Source organism: Dermochelys coriacea, chromosome 3 (assembly GCF_009764565.3).
Source record: "Dermochelys coriacea isolate rDerCor1 chromosome 3, rDerCor1.pri.v4, whole genome shotgun sequence".
Taxonomy (NCBI): Eukaryota; Metazoa; Chordata; order Testudines; family Dermochelyidae; genus Dermochelys; species Dermochelys coriacea.
The window spans coordinates 114853909-114873360 of NC_050070.1; the positions used below are offsets into that span (position 1 = coordinate 114853909).

Sequence of the window (19452 nt, forward strand, 5' to 3'; positions counted from 1 at the left end):
CCTCCTATTTGGTGGTTTCGCCTTTCAGAATATATATTCAACACAGGGACTGTTCTAGCACAAAAAGGCCCAAATCCTCATTGGGGATTTTGGGTACTACCATTATCCAAGACTAAGGCCAGTAAAATAGTCACTTCTAATATAAAAGTTTACGCATACTTCTTGACCAACATTAAACACTTTCCTAATGCCCATTCCATCTTTAGGACCACAGGGGAAGTACAAATGAAGTCAACAGGTTTTTACATGGGGACAGGTATCAGCTGTGGGATCAGGGCCCAAGTCTTCAATTTCTACAGATTTTAAACTTTCATTTTTAAAAAAATAAATTACATTTCAAGCCTTTTTGGTTGCAAAGGCAACTTTCCAAAAATGTGAACTGAAATATTTTCTTTAATCTTCAGACATAGTTCCAATGCCTCTGCTCCTTAACAAAGCTGTTGAAATTGGAATTACCAAGATTAGTAATGTTGAAACTGACCTCTCAGAACACTGAATAGCAAAAACTGTCAAAAATCACACCTATTTCAGGCTGTTGCTTGGGAAAACTACTAGCAGCAGCAAAGGCAAGCCCAGGAGTTATGAACTAAAAGATGACCCTAAAAAAGAGAGGCCGTAGAAAGTGCTAAAGTAGCAGGTACTTCTCCCTCTCCTTCCTCTCCCTCTCCAATGAGAATCATTGCAGGAATGATGAGGAGAGTAGAGAGTCAGCTTCCTTGGAACCTCCAAAACACTCATGTTTTCATACTACACTTTCTTCCTGCAGCTAGAAAGTTGGTTGATGCTTCACATTTATCAGACTATTAAAGACAAAAATAAAATGACATCCTGAAGTAGGATCCAGAAATCTCACTCCCTTCCCAGAATCTGGCTATTTAGATGTCAGAGTTTCCAAGCCTTTTACCTTAGCCCTAAAAAAGGGAGGAATTCTCCAACTGCAGACTCTCATTGAAGTTGGAGCATGTTTTTACTTAATTACATGTTATCTACTCCTACCAATTTTCTTCTTACCTACGTTCAGCTGGCACAGGCAAGGACCACACTTCATCACGAGCTGGTAATTCTTGCTGTGCTGCTTTCAAGGGAGTGCAATCTAATTTAAAGCTTTCCAGTGTTTTCATTATATCCTTCACATGCTTAGCTTCCACGCTTATCTCCTGCCAAACCTAATGCAAAAATATGAAGTATATTAAAGCATATTACTAACAAATTTGTAACAGAGAATGCTAAAATCAACGTGAATGAACTCTGCTGGATTCCACAAGATTTCTCTAGCTATCTTAATTCTGATGCTTTAAATTAGACCAATAAATTTAAAATACTACTTATGCTACAGAACAAGAAATAATACACATTAAATTTGTGAAGGGTTTTTTTTTTGGCCTTAACACATTTTACACTGTGAAGAATCAGTCAGATAAATGAACAGAGAGGGGTTTAATACCAACTCCATAGAACCTGCTGCTGGTTTTCATTTCAGTGTCTTAAGAAAAAAAATCAGTACAATGAAAAAAGACTGGGTTACCCTTAGGAGGGTAATGCTTTACATCAAGGGACATGAATATGGTGGTCTTAACTCACTCTGTATTAGACAGCCAAAACCACACCACTGAAATATTGCAATAGGAATAAGAGTGATAAGAATTAAATTAAATAAACTGAAGCGTAACCAGGGCACTCATTGACACAGTTAAAAGTCAAACTAGCAAGCAAGTTAGTACAATACTAACTCAGTGTTGTTCTTCACTTCTTACTCTGCCAGGGGCAACAAAGAGAGAAATCAGCCAATGAAGCCTTAAATAAGAATATATAGTGGTATTACAATTACTAGGGAATAGTTTAGATATTTTTACATTTCTTATTCAACATTGAACTAAATCAGTCATATTAGCTTAATACTTTACTACTGAAATATTAACTGGCAAAACGGGACTGCTCACCTGTTGCCATTTCTGTTGCAGATATGTATCTTTGACAGAGTAGAGGTATTTATTCATTTGGTCAAGTACTCCTTGGTAGTAGACCATTGCAGAATCATAGTTTCCCAGCAATGCATATTCACGGGCCAGTTTTACATTCTCGCTAATCATAACAAGACTCATACTCAACATAAGCTGAAAAAAATTAAATAGTTATACTGAAAATTCAGTACAAGAGAACAAGTCAAAGCATATATCTGAAATATCTTCCACATCATTAAACATATTCTAATCTATACTAATCTAATTGATTAGTAGGGATGCTGGGAGTAGATTCATTAAGAGGAGTCTCACTGGAAGGAAAAAAAAAAAAAAAACAAAAACCAAAAACCAAACCTATTTGGTCAGTATAAAATTACAAATGAATTACACTTGTCCATAACCACAGATGTATGTGAAACTTATTACACAAGTTGAGTTATCATGCAGTGTAGAACCTACTGTTAAGAACACATGCAAGTGTGCAGAGATACACGACGTTGGGAGCCATGACCGAATACACTTTTCCCCACCTTTTTCCCCCATCCCTTCAGGTAAAGGGATCTGGAGGCAGTGAGTGTGATGGTTTGGGGTTCAGGTCACCATCTGCCTTATAATCCTGGCTGTCTTGTGGCAGTGCAGCTTTGGACCAGAGCTCTGACCCAATAGCCTACCAGCAGCCCACATGCCTCACCCTGACTTTGCTAGCCTGGATACTCCTTGCATGCTGACCTTAGTACCCTTCCAGCCCCAAAACTGTCCTACTGGGGAACCAGTCCCTCTCATTGGACTTTCACAGAGAAGGGTTAGGGTTGCAGCCTTTACAGAAACAGAAAAACATTCCAACCTGTTAGCTTTCTGGAAGCACACACTTCAATGAACTTGCACAGTACTGATTTATAATGAACATAAGAACGGCCATACTGGGTCAGATCAAAAGTCCATTTAGCCCAGTATTTCTGACAGTGGCCAATGCCAAGTGCTTCAAAGGGAATGAACAGAACAGGTAATCCATCCCGTTGCCCATTCCCAGCTTCTGGCAAACAGAGGCTAGGGACACCAACACGGGACAATAAAAGCCAACATGTTTATTTACAAAATAGAATGGATTAAGTGATACCAAGTAAAGGAGATGAAGAAAGATGTTTATAAGCAAATAAGTGAAAACATCTAAAAGTCTAAAACTTATACAATTAAGATACAGTTTTTGTACAAGATGGATTCTTCACCCAACAATCTCCTTGCTAGCAGGCTTAGCCAGGACCCATCACAGAGATCAAATTGCTTGGTTTCTTTGTCTCCTAAGGTGAAAGATAAAGATGGATTCTCTCTCCATTCCTTATATCCCCAAAGGGAATGCCTTTGTCTTACAAGTCAGAAAGGCCTGCTGGAGATTCAGTCTCCTGTCTCTCTCTGGAGTGCAGGAAGCTTGATAATTCTCAATCTTTCAAGTTCAGGATCAGGGTAACTCCCAATGGTTCAGTTCGACAGCTTTGTTTACTGCTATTATGGGAACACTCCTTTGTTTATGACAGACCTGTTTATTATCTTTATCTAGGCGAGGCTGTCTGGTTTTAAATGTGTTCTAGTAACAGCAAAGAATTCATAACTTCACATATAACGTTTAGACATGCAGTTTACAATTATATTAATTACAAGAGTATTAGCTTTCATACGATACCTCAATGCATACTTTGTACAAATATTACTGCACTCTGTGTTTAGGATGCAAATACAGGGGTGCATAGGGTTAAAGTGAGTGATTTTATTGCTGGTACTCCAGCATCATTAATATTACATGAGCTCTATAGGTTTTTTATTTCACTGAATTTGCTATTTAAAAAAAGTCAAATAAGGGGCCCTTCCACCCCTGGAGACTTCAGGCAAGAGTAAAGGTGCTTCCCCACCTACTGGAATCTTTTGTTAGTAGCCTATCTGCAGAGCCTGAGCATGTAATGAGGAAGGCAATGCTGGTCATTTCAGGGAGAAGAAACAGGGAAGCTCCAAGAGCTCAGGAGTACCTGTGCTAGCCTTATACCTCTATCTTCTTCCTGCACATGCAGAGATTACAGAGCTAGCAGGAGGAAGTGGCCACTGAGAAGGTACAAGATGAAACCAAATGCAGCCAAAATCTTTAACATGTCAGAACACACTGAAGGACATTGTCTAGCTTTCCAGGACTATCTCAGGAAATGGAAATTCTAAGTCTTGCTTCCTGTAGTTCTGGATCTCCTATTGTTTCCTCATCTTGTCTGTATTTAACAAAAGTAACATTCCACCTTAGAAGAGAGGCTTATGGGAGCATTCTAATTATTCTCCTCTGCTATTCCCTTCCTTCTTGACTTCTCATGTAGATCCCTCTGCAAGATTCTGAGTGAGAAACGTAATGAAACCAGCATATTCTGATTGTAGTACATAACCTGACCTGAGATTTAGTGAAGGAGGCAGGGTAAGGGAGGGAAAGCAGCACTATGTGGTCTGTACAAAAATGCACCTCCAATACTCAAACAACATATCCTCCCTGGAGCACATTTTTTTTGAGCAAAAGGTCTTTCTTTATAAGTATCTACCTTCCCCAGAACAACACAAAACTGAAAAGGTGTAAAGATTTCAAAAATTCACCAGATAACATTCAGAAGGAATTTAAATGTTAAAGGATCACAGCTGCTGCTTAGACTAGTTTATTTGATTATAGGACTAAGGAAAATAGAAAGGAAGAAGGGTTCTAGTGGGAAGAACGATCCAAGTACTGTGAACACACCCATTTGTACAGCGTTAAGAGTCTAGGTACAAAGTATATGCAACTAGTGCCTCTACAAAGAACAGCGGAATGAAAAACATGCATCCTTCAATGCATAGAAAAGAGGGAAATGAAGACCTGGACCAGGGATTCAAAGACTTAAATATCTACAAAGGAAACAGGGAACTGAAGAACAAATATTTAAGAAACTTTGGAAAAACAGCAGCAAATGTGTTCAAGATGCTGCAGTTGCTGCCGATATATTTAAATATGTTCTTGCTAAGATTTTTTTTTTTTTAAATAGCTACACAATAGTTAGTACCTTTGGATTGGCACAGCTCCAGATTCAGAGATGGGACATCAGTCAAGGGTAAAGCATCTTCTGTAAAACTACTAGACAAAGTTCTTTTTGTGAAAAACTTTAGCAAAGGAGTACTTGTGGCACCTTAGAGACTAACAAATTTATTTGAGCATAAGCTTTCGTCAGCTACAGCTCACTTCATCGGATGCATTTGGTGGAAAATACAGTGGGGAGATTTATATACACACACAGAGAATATGAAACAATGGGTTTTATCATACACACTGTAAGGAGAGTGATCACTTAAGATGAGCCATCACCAGCAGCGGGTGGGGGAAGGAGGAAAACCTTTCATGGTGACAAGCAAGGTAGGCTATTTCCAGCAGTTAACAAGAACGTCTGAGAAACAGTGGGGGGTCGGGTGGGGGGGAGAAATACCATGGGGAAATAGTTTTACTTTGTGTAATGACTCATCCATTCCCAGTCTCTATTCAAGCCTAAGTTAATTGTATCCAGTTTGCAAATTAATTCCAATTCAGCAGTCTCTCGTTGGAGTCTGTTTTTGAAGTTTTTTTTTGTTGAAGGATAGCCACTCTCAGGTCTGTAATCGAGTGACCGGAGAGATTGAAGTGTTCTCCGACTGGTTTTTGAATGTTATAATTCTTGACGTCTGATTTGTGTCCATTCATTCTTTTACGTAGAGACTGTCCAGTTTGACCAATGTACATGGCAGAGGGGCATTGCTGGCACATGATGGCATATATCACATTGGTAGATGCGCAGGTGAAGGAGCCTCTGATAGTGTGGCTGATGTGATTAGGCCCTATGATGGTATCCCCTGAATAGATATGTGGACAGAGTTGGCAACGGGCTTTGTTGCAAGGATAGGTTCCTGGGTTAGTGGTTCTGTTGCGTGGTGTGTGGTTGCTGGACAGGTTGGGGGGCTGTCTGTAAGCAAGGACTGGCCTGTCTCCCAAGATCTGTGAGAGTGATGGGTCGTCCTTCAGGATAGGTTGTAGATCCTTGATGATGCGTTGGAGAGGTTTTAGTTGGGGGCTGAAGGTGATGGCTAGTGGCGTTCTGTTATTTTCTTTGTTGGGCCTGTCCTGTAGTAGGTGACTTCTGGGTACTCTTCTGGCTCTGTCAATCTGTTTCTTCACTTCAGCAGGTGAAGTGTCAGCTAGTTTCTTAATTTGACGTAGCACTAGATTTGTCATAATTTCCTATTAGTAGTGCAGAATAATATAAACAAAATAAAAGTTAGTTGTCAGAGTCACCTTGTTCATATACTTAGAAAGTTTCTCTCATCTCCTTATGTCCTAATCCCATAAGAAAAGAAGACAAGCACTGACTTCCGGAAACTGTTAGATGCTAAAGTCACTGAGTTAAGTCCCAAGCATGCCTGGATTTATCTGACAGAGTCAATATGAGAAGCACACAAATGGGTACCATACAGAATCCTTCCCATCACCTCGATTGGTCTTGTTCTCAGAAGAGAACAGCTGTCTACCTCATCTGAAATAGAGCCATATGTGAGTAAGACCTCTCTGACATCTGAACACCATCCCATTTCTAAAACTTTTTTCTAAAAGCTAAACAAGAACAACAGATAACTATTTAGAAAGTGGATCGTAATTGACAATACATTTTTACAATCCCCCAAATCTGAGATTTAAAAACAGTTTGTATTGAAATTCAAAGTAAAACTGCTATACTGGATCAGACCTCTGACCCATCTAGGTCAGTATCCTGTCTCCATCAGTAGCCAGGACCAGATGCTTCAGAGGAAGGTGGAAAAGACCACAAAGTAGGCAGACCTGGGATAATCTGCCCTCGACCCCCCACGAAGGTCTCATCCTAATCTCTAACCAAGATCACCCAAAACCTGAAATGTAAGGTTTTATTTCAGTTCCAATACTCTTTTTATTAGCATTAACTATGAAAACTCTGGATATTCTTGTTACACATATAAATATTCAGTCTCTCTGAGTTTTGCTAAATCCTTGGCTTTAACATCCTGTGGCAACGAGTTATCAAACCTAATTATGTTAAAAAGTTTGGAATTTGCTATGTTCCGTTTCACTGAAACTGAACATAGCAAAGGGGAAAAGCCTCTTGGTCTTGTGTTATGACGACACAGGAAGAACATAACACTCCCAAGCATGTTCTCTGCACCATAGGCGCTGACTTCCACTGTTCACAATGGGTGCTCTACACCCCTCCGCCCATGGCCCCGCCCTCACCCCACCCCCTTTCCCCAAGTCCCTGCCCCTTCTCCACCTCCTCCCCTGAGCATGCCACATCCCCACTCCTCCACCTCCCTCCTGGAAAGTCCTAAGCATCACCAAACAGCTGGGAGGTAAGTGGAGAAGCAGGGATGCTGTGTGCTCAGGGGAGGAGGTGGGGCTGGGGGTAAGGGGAGCTTGGCTGCTGGTTGGTGTAGAGCAGCCACTAATTTTTCTCCATGGGTGCTCCAGCCCCAGAGCACCCACAGAGTCAGAATCTATACTCTGCACCATTCATTACTTTACATTTAAAAACCAAAAAGACAAACACTTAAAAGTTAGGAAGTGCCAGAATTAAGGTTTGTACAAGCCCCCCTGTGCATATGTATTATGGTAGTCTTTAATTACATGATCACATACTATTTTTCCACAGGACCCTGATTCAATGAAGAGAGTTATTCACTATTTATTTTTTCTTCCACATTCAACAAGTGGAGGACACATCATCCAAATCCTGCATGACTACAAGCTTAATTTCTTCATGAATATTTCTGTGATGCTCTCACCAAAGTATTTGGGAGGTTCACTAACAATTAATTTTTCTTAATGCCACTGTGAGATTAGATGGTATTATCCACATTTTACAGAGGACAAAGTGAGACACAGAGATGAAAGCTGAAATAGTAAAGTGTCCACTAATTTTGGGTGCCCAGCTTGAGACACCTCGAACCTGACTTTTCAGAATACTTTGCATTTTTACGGTGCTATACATGTTCAAAGCACTACTCCCATTGACTTCAGTTGCAGCTGTGAACACTCAGCATTTCTGAAAATCTGGCTCCAGTATCTCATATTGAGCACCTAGAAAGTAAAGAACACGAGTATTGCTCTGCTGTGAAAAATTGCTTTTAAGTGATTTTCCACCTTACATGGAAACTCTGTGGCAAATACAGGGATAGAATCTATTTCTCTGGGGTAGCATTTAATTCCCTTAGTCATGGGACCATTCTCTCGCTGTAAACTCACTCACTACACACTTTCTAAATTCTCAAAAATAAGGTAGGTGTCCTACAGACAACTGCCTTCACTACATAAGCCTGATTGATCTATGGAGCCTGTTCCATCCTATGCATTGAATGAGGCAGAGTAATATAAAAATAGCACATTACTATATAATTAAAGATCATCATAATACATACACACAGGGAGACAAAGTAAGAGTACATAGGCAACATTTAATTCTCATATTTCCTAATTTTCGAACGCTTGGCTTTGTAACCTTAATATTCTTTTAATGTAATTTAAGGTTATTTTTCTAAAGCCTGGACTAAAGCAGGGGCTCTCAACCTTTCAGACTACTGTACCCCTTTCAGGAGTCTGATTTGTCTTGCGTACCCCTCAAGTTTCACCTCACTTAAAAACTACTTGCTTACAAGGAGCTTATAAGGATCATCCCTGCACTCTATAAATAGCTGTAGAGACAGTGCTATGAATTTGTGGTTCCAGCTCTGAGGCCTATGGAGAATTCCCTATACAGCCTTCTTTTAAAAAAAGCAGGCCTGTTGACCCAGGCTGGGAAGCTCACGGCCACATGCTCTGTAGATGTACTCAGGGATGCCTAGTTCCCTTTCATGGAACAGCTAATTTAGATTTTGGAAAAGGTTTTAACTTAAGTTTTCAGAAGAAATCTATGTAAGGATCTCGTTATGTTATGTAGGAGAAAATACATAAAGTTCATCAAGGATCACTGCAGATATTACCACAGGTTTTAATAGCAATATTCAAGATCAAGCATTTCCACATGGTCATCCTACCAGATATATCTGTTTGCCTGTCCCATGAATTTTAACTGATGACTAAACCTGCTGAAATAACAAGTTAAGCAAGATGCTACTAAACATTTTAAATCAAGTAATGGCATGTTACTAAGGTAGAACTAGGCTTTCAAAATAAAAAGGAAGAAAACTACACCATAGCCATATACAATAAATACAGCGCAGAACTCTGAGCTGGGCAGGCATTCTTTAGAAATCTGTCCAGGGGAACAAACAGTTCAACCATATGAGTATTTTTTCTTCCAAATATGTGGTTTCACAAAGAACAGAGAGGAAACAAAGGAAATGAATGATCCCTGAATGGAAAGAAAAGAAGGCATGGAATGCCTAGCCAGGAAAATGGGGGTAAGAACACAAAAGATGGACGCTGTGCTGGTCTACTAAATGAATTTCCCAAGTTAAAGAAAAATGAAGTAAACAATCTGCAAAGGAATAAAATAGGCAGAGAACGGGAGTAGGAAGAGAGACAGTTAAATCAGTGGATTTTTACTTGTTTCAACAAAACAAGTGTTTCTCCAGAAGTTATCTGCGGGCTGTCAGTTTAGATGTGGGTGCTAAAGAGGCAACAATAACAATTTAATCTATTTGCTGACCGAGGTTTAACCTGTAATCAAGGTTATGTCTACACAGCAATTCAAGGTCTGATTGCAGTACAGATAGACAAACAGCTAAAAATAGGTACATACTCACTTTGCTAGCCTGCCCTGAAGCTCGTGCCACTGCATCTACACTGCCAATTTTATCTGTACTAGCATAGGTAAAGATAATACAGGTATGGTCCAATGAATAATGCATTCATATTTGCATCACAGTTTTACTATCAATTTTTCTTCATTTATATTGTTGGATAGCACACCAATCCTAGATATTTAAACTGTTCTTGTTACCATTTTAGTGGAGCACTATGTCCTACAATGTCTTTTAAAGAACAAGAATAGATTATGTAAATTAAGCGGACTGTGTAACACTATTTTCTCTCTACCTTTACTGCTATAGAATTAGATAATCAGAAATACATATCGTCTTTCAGAACTGTCCCAGACTGGTTCCATACACAAACAAGCATACGCAAATCTATGGCTACACTAAAATAAAGAAAAACTCCTTTATTAGACAAAATATTTTAACTTATGCGTGCACAGTGGCACTAGACGATGATAAAGCGGATAGTCTACATAGTACTTTTATCAATTAGAATCATTCCCCGAATTGTATTCTATGAAGTTATCTACGAACAAAGCCACTATGGTGAAGATGAGTTTGTAAAGTCACCGCCAGGCAGGAAACCATGCAAAGAATCCACATTGAATTTTGCCCTCTTAAATGTAACATTATGCTGAATCCCCAAAAATGTTTCAGAATTAAAATAATTTATTCAGAATACAATGCATAGGATTTCCCAGAGATTACTAATATAGAAATACAATTACAACTCTTGACAAATCATCCTGTCACTACCACAGACTTTAGTCCACTTGCCTCAAGCACCTGAAGTGCATCCAGAGTTTGGCGTGTCCAGCAGGGCAAGGGTTGAAGACTCATGGTAATTTCAGATAAAGAAAGAAGCTTTGGCATTTGCAATCCCATTATTAATCCTTGAGATTAAAAGTAGTAGTTCACACATATTAAGGATAAATCATGCTTTTTTTCTCTCCATAGAAGAGCCCTCGAATAGCCAAATCGGTGTAATTTCACCATATAAGATTTGGGAAGTCTATGTAGTGGCTGAACACCCACTTACCTCCCAACACACATACTGAGTTTAATCAAACCCAGTTCCACAATGGTATTCAACATACCATATGAAGCTGGTATATGAGTGTCTGACTGCTTTATCAACTACTACATGGATCCACCAGCTACTCTATCCACAAACTGTGCGCCACAAGTGGGACAGAGACAGTCCTAGGGCCAGAGTAACATTAATGGAAGAGTTCCAATGCTACAAAGAGGCCTAAGAATTTTTTCCACACCCAGAGGAACACTTCATCACACAACTTGGCTGCTTAGACTGAGCTAGAGCCAGGTTTTTTGAAGCCTTAGGCAGTTTCTATTATTTCAATTTGTTATGCACATTCTGAATGTGAACTGATACCATGGTTTTCCTGAAAGTTTTATTAGCTAGAAGATCAACATTTAAAAAAAAAAGTTTAAATTCTGCAGAAACTGATGGAAAGTCCCCTAGTACTCTCTCAACTCATGGGGGTCCTCAATATCAGCAAATGGATTTGTTAAGTTTGGCAACCGTATCTTTAGTTGCCAACATGGAATACTAGGTGTGAAATTAGGTGTATGTGTTTGCCCTTTGTGCTATGTATTCTGGTTCGTGCTTCCAATTCTGTTTTTTTTTTTCCCTCCTAGCCATCTGTACTTTTCTGAAGTGTGCCAGTGCTTTATTTCCAAATAGACTGAAGTGGTGTGCACTTTTAAAAAACAGTTTATTCTGGAACAGCCCTTCTTATTTTACTAACTGAAAAGGTCTGTGTTTCAAGATTCATTGCCTAAATGCATGTCAGACCCTCTGAGGTAAGGAAGTAAGCAGCATTCTGCACTGACTCATTTGAAAGACTCAAACTTGACAGGAGAAAATAAAAAAGGACTTCTAACAGACAAGTGCCAAGTCAAAGTTTTTCTATAAACAAAAGAGTATGTGTGAACCCTAAAATATTAGCTTTCTGATAGAAATACAATGAAGTAGTAAGAGCCAATTTATTTCTCTGTACCACGTAACTGACATACATCTGCACATGCATTCTTGCTTTAAGTTAGCCTACTGGCTAATCCGCCACTGGATAAACTAACAGGGCCTGTGCCAGGGGCCCCAGCCAATTGAGCATCCCCATGGCCTGACCCCACTCATCTGGCACTCCTAGGGAGCATGGTTGGGGAGCAGGGGCTTGCCCTGCTCCGCCCGCTGCTCCTGCCCAGGAGCAAGGCTCCACACCCCAACCCCATTTCCTCAGCAGGAGCAGCTGCTCTGGACCAGGGCTCAACAAAACTTTTATCCGCCTCCGACTATCAGAAGAACGAAAACACATGTGATAAGGGCTGCACATAGCAAGTTGTCATAAGTATGACTGGTATAGACGATAACAGCAGTTATCGCATAGAAAACGTAGCGACTCACATAGAAAATGCAATTTGATCACGGTCTTTAAAAAGGTTTTAATAATGTCAGGAATGACAATGGCTTGCAGGATGTTATAAAAATTGGGCTGTTTAGAATGCACAGCTATGGTGGAGAACTTTGAAAAAAGTTAAATTAGCAAATACTTTAATAGCAACTAGTGATGGGGTGGGATATTAAAGGAGCTTTTATTTCACTGTGATCCTTTTTATTGACAGAGACCTCATTTGAAACTTGCTTACTTATCAGAACACCTTAATTTGAGATGTGAAATGAGTGAGGCGGGCTAGGAACACTGTCTATTCTACACAGCCTCAAGAAGCAGTCCAAATAAGACTTCCTTCCATTTGTTTTCAAGAGATTTCCAATTCACACCCAAAATAATCTCCCTAAATGTGTCTCCCCGTCCTGGGTCTCTCAGCCATGACCTCACCACCACCCCAACCGTGGGGGTCAGAGGGAAGAAATCCCTTCTGGGATGACAAGGGAACATCATCTATACATGCTGTATACACAGATCACCCAACCCCCCGCCCCGCTGCGCCGCTCACCACCCTCACCGGCCGCTCACACCACCCTCACCGGGACACCGGCCCCCGCAGCGCTCCGCTCCCCCAAACCCGACCTAATGCTCTAGGTCAGCTGCAGCCAGGAGCGGGCACAACGGCACGAAGCGCCCGACTCGCCAAGGGCCGCCCGCCGCGCCGGGCTGGGGGAGCTGCAGGCGCCTGCCGCGGGCGGGGAGAGGAACGGCCTCCCCGCCGCCCGGGTAAGCCGAGGACCCGCAGCAAACCCGGCGCCGGCGCCGGCCCCACGCGCGCGCACACACCCACACAGCCCCGCCCCATCCGGAGCCCGGCACCTTCCCGGCCCCCGTCGCCTCAGCTCGCGGCGCGGGGAAGGGGGGAGGGGGGGGTGGCGACACAAGCCCCCTGAGGTCCAACGGCAGTTCGGGGATGGGAGCTGAGGAGACCCCGTAGGAGGAACGGCGGGCAGCGGAGCCTCCGCAGACCCGGGAGCCCCTGCCTGGCCGGGGCAAGGGCTGCGCTGACACTCACTCGTCTCCAGCGCGCTCTGTCAGCTCCGTAACGGCGGCGCTACTCTCTCTCTCTCTCTCTCTCTCTCTCTCTCTCGCGCGCGCGCGTTCGTTCGTTCGTTCGTTCGCACCCCCCACCTCGACCCCAAGCTCCTCCCACTGCCGCGTCCCTTTGTGGCCCGTTCGAAGGCAAATCGGCCTGCGTCATTTCCTGGAAACCTCGCGCGGTGCGCCCGCCCTTCGCCGGCTGTAGTGTGAGGGCTGGGGAGCCTGGGTCGGAGCCCCGCCTTAGGGATCTGGGCGGGGCTCCGCTGGCAGCGCGTCCTCCGCCCTTCCCGGGGCCTGCAGTCTCCCGTCAGTGGGGAACCTGAGCAGAGAAAAACAAACAGTATCTTGGCTCCGCTCGCTCTTGTGAACGTGAACCAAAAGGATATTCATAAGTGCGTGGGCCAGGAATCGAACCCGGGCTTCCCGCATGATGGGTCAGAAGTCTAGCCTTGAACCACCAAGGCAAACATAGCTAGAGAATTTAGCAACAGCTCAGTCAGCTGTGTTCTCACCATGCAACTCTTCAAAGCAGGCCCTGGGCAAATCCGTAACAGCTAGCTTTGGCTGACAGTAACATTGTACTCAGGGCTAGCATTAGATATTGTATTGTCTATAGTGGAAAACTTTTTTGACATCCACCAGTCCCCAAAACATGCTAGCAAAAAAACACCCTCAAAACGAAGGATTCGGCATCCCAAAATGTGGTGTGTGGGCAGTAGCTCTAGTCCTTAAAGCTCGTCCTCATGTTGCTACTGGGGAGTGTTGGGGGACTCACTTGCTTTAAAGAAATCAATACATGTCTGCCTGTTACCCTCAGAAATAAACCAAGCTGAACATTTTTAGGTTGAGCAATATGTTTATTTGGACCAAGAAATTAACATGCCCCCAATCAGGAAGGTGAACTCTCGTGAAGAAAGCAAGCAGGTTGGCGTGCATTCAGTTCTTATCAAGGATGTCCTCCAAGGAAAAATCAACAAGGCAACACATGCCAGCCTCTTCAACTCAACAGTACTGCCAGCAATGTTGTACGGCAGCGAAACGTGGGTGCTGACGAAGACAGAGGAGCAGCAACTGTCTGTAACAGAGAGAGCGATGGAAAGAAGGATTCTGGGAATTTCAATCCGCGACCGAGTCCCCAATGAAGTGATCAGACAGCAGAGTGGAGTGCAGGACGTTGTTAGGAGAAGGCATAATCAAATGCGATGGGCCGGGCATATAGTGAGGCTCACTGACAATCGATGGACTGCAGCTGACATGAGTGGTACTGACGCCAGGAACTGAAACAACCACTCAGCCAACCTCTAAAGAGATGGGAAGATTTTATTGTGAAAAGACATGGCCGCACACAGAGAGGGAAGGCCAGGAGTCAAGAAGAATGGATGAAGTGTTGTGATTGGTGCAATCTATTTGAGAACAGAAGGACTGATCGATCAAGGTGATCATATTTTGGCTGACATGGCTTTCACTTGTTCTGCCATTTGTGGTAGAGTGGGCTCAGTTAAGGCAGCTGAGTCTCTTTTAAATGTTTCTGTTTAAAGGGGAACTGTCACTTTAGATTTGGCCTTGACTTCAAAAACAGTTGATAAGGGAACACGTGCAGACTCACACACACACACACACACACACACTCTCTCAGCTCCTTCTAGGACTGGTTTTAGTTTTTTAAAAAAAAGTTTATCCAAGACAAACAAATATTCATACAAATATATAATGGGATTTTTTTTAAACTATCTTGCAGCGTTTGCCATTGAGCATTCCAGCACCGTGGTAGTGCATTAGAACCTAAAAGTGAAATCTACTAGAAAATTACTATAAATCAAAGCAGAACTAAATCCTTTTAACTTCCAGTGGAGTAAGATACATAAACAAATATAAATAATAAAAAGTTATTTTGAAAATCATTAGCATTACTAATGTTCTATATGAGTAATACAAATAAGAGCATTTGTCTTTTAGATATCACTTTTAATCTGGCAGTGTCCCTTTAATCAAGTCAGACTGAATGGCAATAAAATTACATCATAATGGTTTAAAAGGTTAAATTATTGGAATACATTCTTATTTAGGAAGAAGGGAATTTGAAAAATTATAAGCGTGTGGCACAATAAGAGTCTGAATGTGTGATGTATCCTTTTTACCTTTTCCTCCATTGTTTTTTGGGGGGCAGAATACATGGAGAGCCTGAGGTGATGCGCCTTGTTTGCCACTCAAGGTATACCATACAAGCTGTGCCTGCTCCGCATTTTAGGTGAGGAAGTGCATTTGAAAGTGCTGCATCAAGCTCCATTCGTCCCCACTACAAGGAATCTTTGTTGGACTCCCTGAAATTGAAGGCCCAGTAGAATAATCTCTACTTTGTTTAAAACTTTTAAGTGATGTTACAAAGTTGTGAGCCATGTTCACACTCCTACTAATCCCCCCCAATTTTTTTTTTTTGTCCTCCATGTCTTAAATGTAAAGTAATTCTATCATTCTCTGTAGTACAGTTCTAGCTTCACTCGGGAGACATAGGGCTGGTTGCATTGACTTAGCTAAATGCATGCAAACTGATTTAATTAAATCAGTGCAACCTCCTAAAGCAGATATTATTTAAGATACTTATTTAAGATTGAGTGCTATATTTTGATTTTGCTTGAGCTAAGTTTCTAACCAATTTAAATCTAAATAAGTGCTTGAAATATGCATAGACGGGACCCTGCTAAAGTTGCAGTCAGGAGCTGTCAGGGTTCCCTCCCCACTCTGAACTCTAGGGTACAGATGTGGGAACCCGCATGAAAGACCCCCAAGCTTATTTCTACCAGCTTAGGTTAAAACTTCACCAAGGCACAAATTCTTTGCCCTTGGAGGGTACGCTGCCACCACCAAGTGATTTAACAAAGAATCAGGGAAAGGATCACTTGGAGTTCCTATTCCCCCAAAATATCCCCCAAGCCCTTACACCCCCTTTCCTAAGGAGGCTTGAGAAGAATATCCTAACCAATTTGTTACAAAGTGATCACAGACCCAAAGCCCTGGGTCTTAGGACAATAGAGAAATCAATCAGGTTCTTAAAAGAAGAATTGTATTTAAAGAAAAGGTAAAAGAATCACCTCTGTAAAATCAGAACAGAAGATAACTTTCCAGGATAACAAAAGTTTCACAAACACAGAGGAACTCCCTCTAGGCTTAGTTCAAAGTTACAAAAAACAGGAATAAACCTCCCTCTAGCAAAGGGAAAATTCACAAGCTAAAACAATCTAACATACCTTGCCTGGCTTTACTTACTATTTTTGTAATATTAGATACTGGCTCAGGATTGGTTTATAGGAGGAGGAGTTTTCTGACCTGATGCTTCTCTGCTTCCCAAGAGAACACCCTCACACAAAGCTTCCCCCTCAGATTTGAAAGTATCTTCTTTCCCCATTGGCCCCTTTGGTCAGGTGCCAAACAGGTTATTTGAGCTTCTTAACCCCTTACAGATAAGGAGGAATTCTAGACTACCCTTAGCTGTATGGTTATGACAGGAGCAGGGGTGCTGTTGCCTTTAGCAAACCCCTGACCATTCTCCAGTTTCTTTACATGCCAGTTGAAATTATTTTCTTAGAATAAAACATTTTGAAACCATTTTTTTATTCAAATACACATTTCAGAACAGAGCCATTATAATTTTCTCTTCTGCTGGATTTCTTCACTAAGATACGCAAGACCAGCACAAAGAACCTCTAAAATTAATGGAAGGAATCTGTGTGAGGGTTTGGGAATGTCATTTTATGAATTCCATTTTGTTTTCATAGAATCATAGATTAGGGTTGGAAGAGACCTCAGGTCGTCATCTACTTTAACCCACTGCTGAAAGCAGGACCAACCCCAACTAAATTATCCCAGCCAGGGCTTTGTCAAGCGGGCCTTAAAAATCTCTAAGGATGGAGATTCCACTACCTCCCTAAGTAACCCATTCCAGTGTTTCACCACCCTCCTGGTGAAATTGTGTTTCCTAATATCCAACCTGGACCTCCCACACTGCAACTTGAGACCATTACTTTTTGTTCTGTCATCTGCCACCACGAACAACAGCCTATCTCCATCCTTTGGAACTCCCCTTCAGGTAGTTGAAGGCTGCTATCAAATCCCCCCTCCCTCTTCTCTGCTGCAGACTAAATAAACCCAGTTCCCTCAGCCTCTCCTCGTAAGTCATGTGCTCCAGCCACCTAATCATTTTCATTGCTCTCTGCTGGACTCTCTCCAATTTGTCCATATCCTTTCTATAGAGGGGGGTCGCAAACATGCACCGTGGAGTAGAACTTCTAGTTTGTGTATGGACCTATATTGTCAAGAACCAGTTTAAAACTGATATACGCATAGCCAAAGATGATGCATAGCAAGGCTGAAGAAGGAAGCTTTCCTCATCTTGGAGATCTAATACAGGATGACCCATCCAGGCTGACCTTAAGGACTACTGACTTGCTAATGATGTGTCTTGGTTTACCAGGCCCTCCCTATGAACCATAAAGGGTTAGTATGTGAGCCTAGCTGGAACAGATCTCATGGTGGGGGTTAGGACCAAGTCGATGTATATAAGTAAGAGGGCTTCTGGGTAGGGAGCCAACTACCACCAGCAGCAAGGACTTGCTGCATTAGAGACATGGGAGTCTTCACATACCCTGAACATAGACAGATTTCAGACCTAAACCAGAGGAGTGAGATCAGCCTAAGTGAGGATTTGCATTTAGATGATTGTTGTTTTTCCCCATAGATCTGAAAATCTTTTATGCTTCTGAGAGTAAAATGTGTATATGTTTAAAAAGTTCCTTTGCAAAGCCTATGTGTTTCTGTCACATGGTCCCTGCAGAGTTCACCAGCCACTCAGGAACATCAAAACTATCACTATATTTTATTTCAAGCCCAAGAGATCCAAGTCTGGTAGAGAAGTTAGCACGTAACATACCTCTTTGGTAAAGCATAGATTTATGCACCAGTTTTCATTTTTAGATATGCACTTTAAGCTGAAGCCTATTAAAGAAAAAGTCAATGTCCTATATTTAGATAGCATTATGCTAGAAATGGATTTCATAATTTAAGAACTACACTTCCTCTAGATCTCCAAGAAAAGCAATAATTTATTAAGTTAGTTGTCCATGATGTACAGTCTACACGGACTGTGTACCCATTCATTGCCTACTGAATAAGTAGATCCTGAGCAGGGCTATTTTAATCATTTGATGGTGGAAGTGGGAGAAAGAAGAGTGACATAAATTACAATTGTGTGACTTGAGTTACAGAATTCTAGAATACAGATCAAACTATGTCCAATTACAGCTAACAAAATCATTACTGTTAACTGCATAATGATGTATTAGTTCAGCAGTTCTGAACTGTTATGCCATTTGCACAGATTTAAGAGAACAGAGGAAGACCAACAACTTTTTAACAAAATTTAAAATTTTAAGTTGTATTTGATTAGTAGAACCAGAATTTACCATTTATAAGGAAAAAGATTTACGGTACTTTATTCTTTATTATCCCAGCAGATATTACACTAGAGAAACTGATTTTGAGAAAAATGAAACATTCATAAAACAGTTATAGAGAATGTCATTGATTACCAACAGCTGTTACATTCAGAAGTATGCAAAGAGGATTTATATTGTCTATAAAGGCTGCAATTCCTTCTCTTAATCTAGTGTCATTTTATAAAATTGTAGTGTTTTGTCAGCAGAACATTTATCATACAAAAGACACACACACACACACACACACAAAATACAATAGTAAACTTGAGTAGTGCCTTTGCTCAAAAGCATATTAAGGCACTCATAACATTTTTACCGTTATGTTGACTGAAATTTGTTTTCTCTGTGCTTTGGTTGAACTAAAGCAAACAGATTAAATGTCTGATTTTAAATACCAATAACATTTGGAACAGAGTCTTATGGTATGTAGGGTAACAGCAGCATCTAAGAACCCACCCACTGCATTAGCTAATAACTAAACAAAATTAAGTCCAAATAAATCATACCCACTGTCAGCTTTGTAATTAGCAACAGCAGAAGATTTTTTTTAAGTCAGTCTCAAAATGACTTTCTAGTCATACATACTATTGATTCCATTAGAAATATGAAGATAGAAAAGATACAGCAAGAGGGCCTGCCCTAAGATAGAATATAATTGAACAATACATCAGAACAGTATTTACAATAGTTACA

At 41.3% G+C, this 19452-nt stretch overlaps 1 protein-coding gene across 6 annotated transcripts in view; it reads right to left on the reverse strand.

Moving 5' to 3' along the window:
- Positions 1-13389, reverse strand: part of KATNA1 (katanin catalytic subunit A1) — a 31908-nt gene extending 18519 nt beyond the window's left edge. Inside the window, exons 1-3 of one of the 6 annotated variants that reach the window (XM_043511189.1) lie at positions 13245-13389; positions 1941-2114; positions 1012-1166 (exon numbers count right to left, since the gene is read on the reverse strand). In XM_043511189.1, the coding sequence (XP_043367124.1) occupies positions 1012-1166; positions 1941-2111 (326 nt within the window). In that variant the 5' untranslated portion in view covers positions 2112-2114; positions 13245-13389. The other 5 variants (XM_038397957.2, XM_043511188.1, XM_043511190.1 and 2 more) reach the window with 5 other exon arrangements.
- Between the last annotated feature and the right edge of the window lie 6063 nt (positions 13390-19452).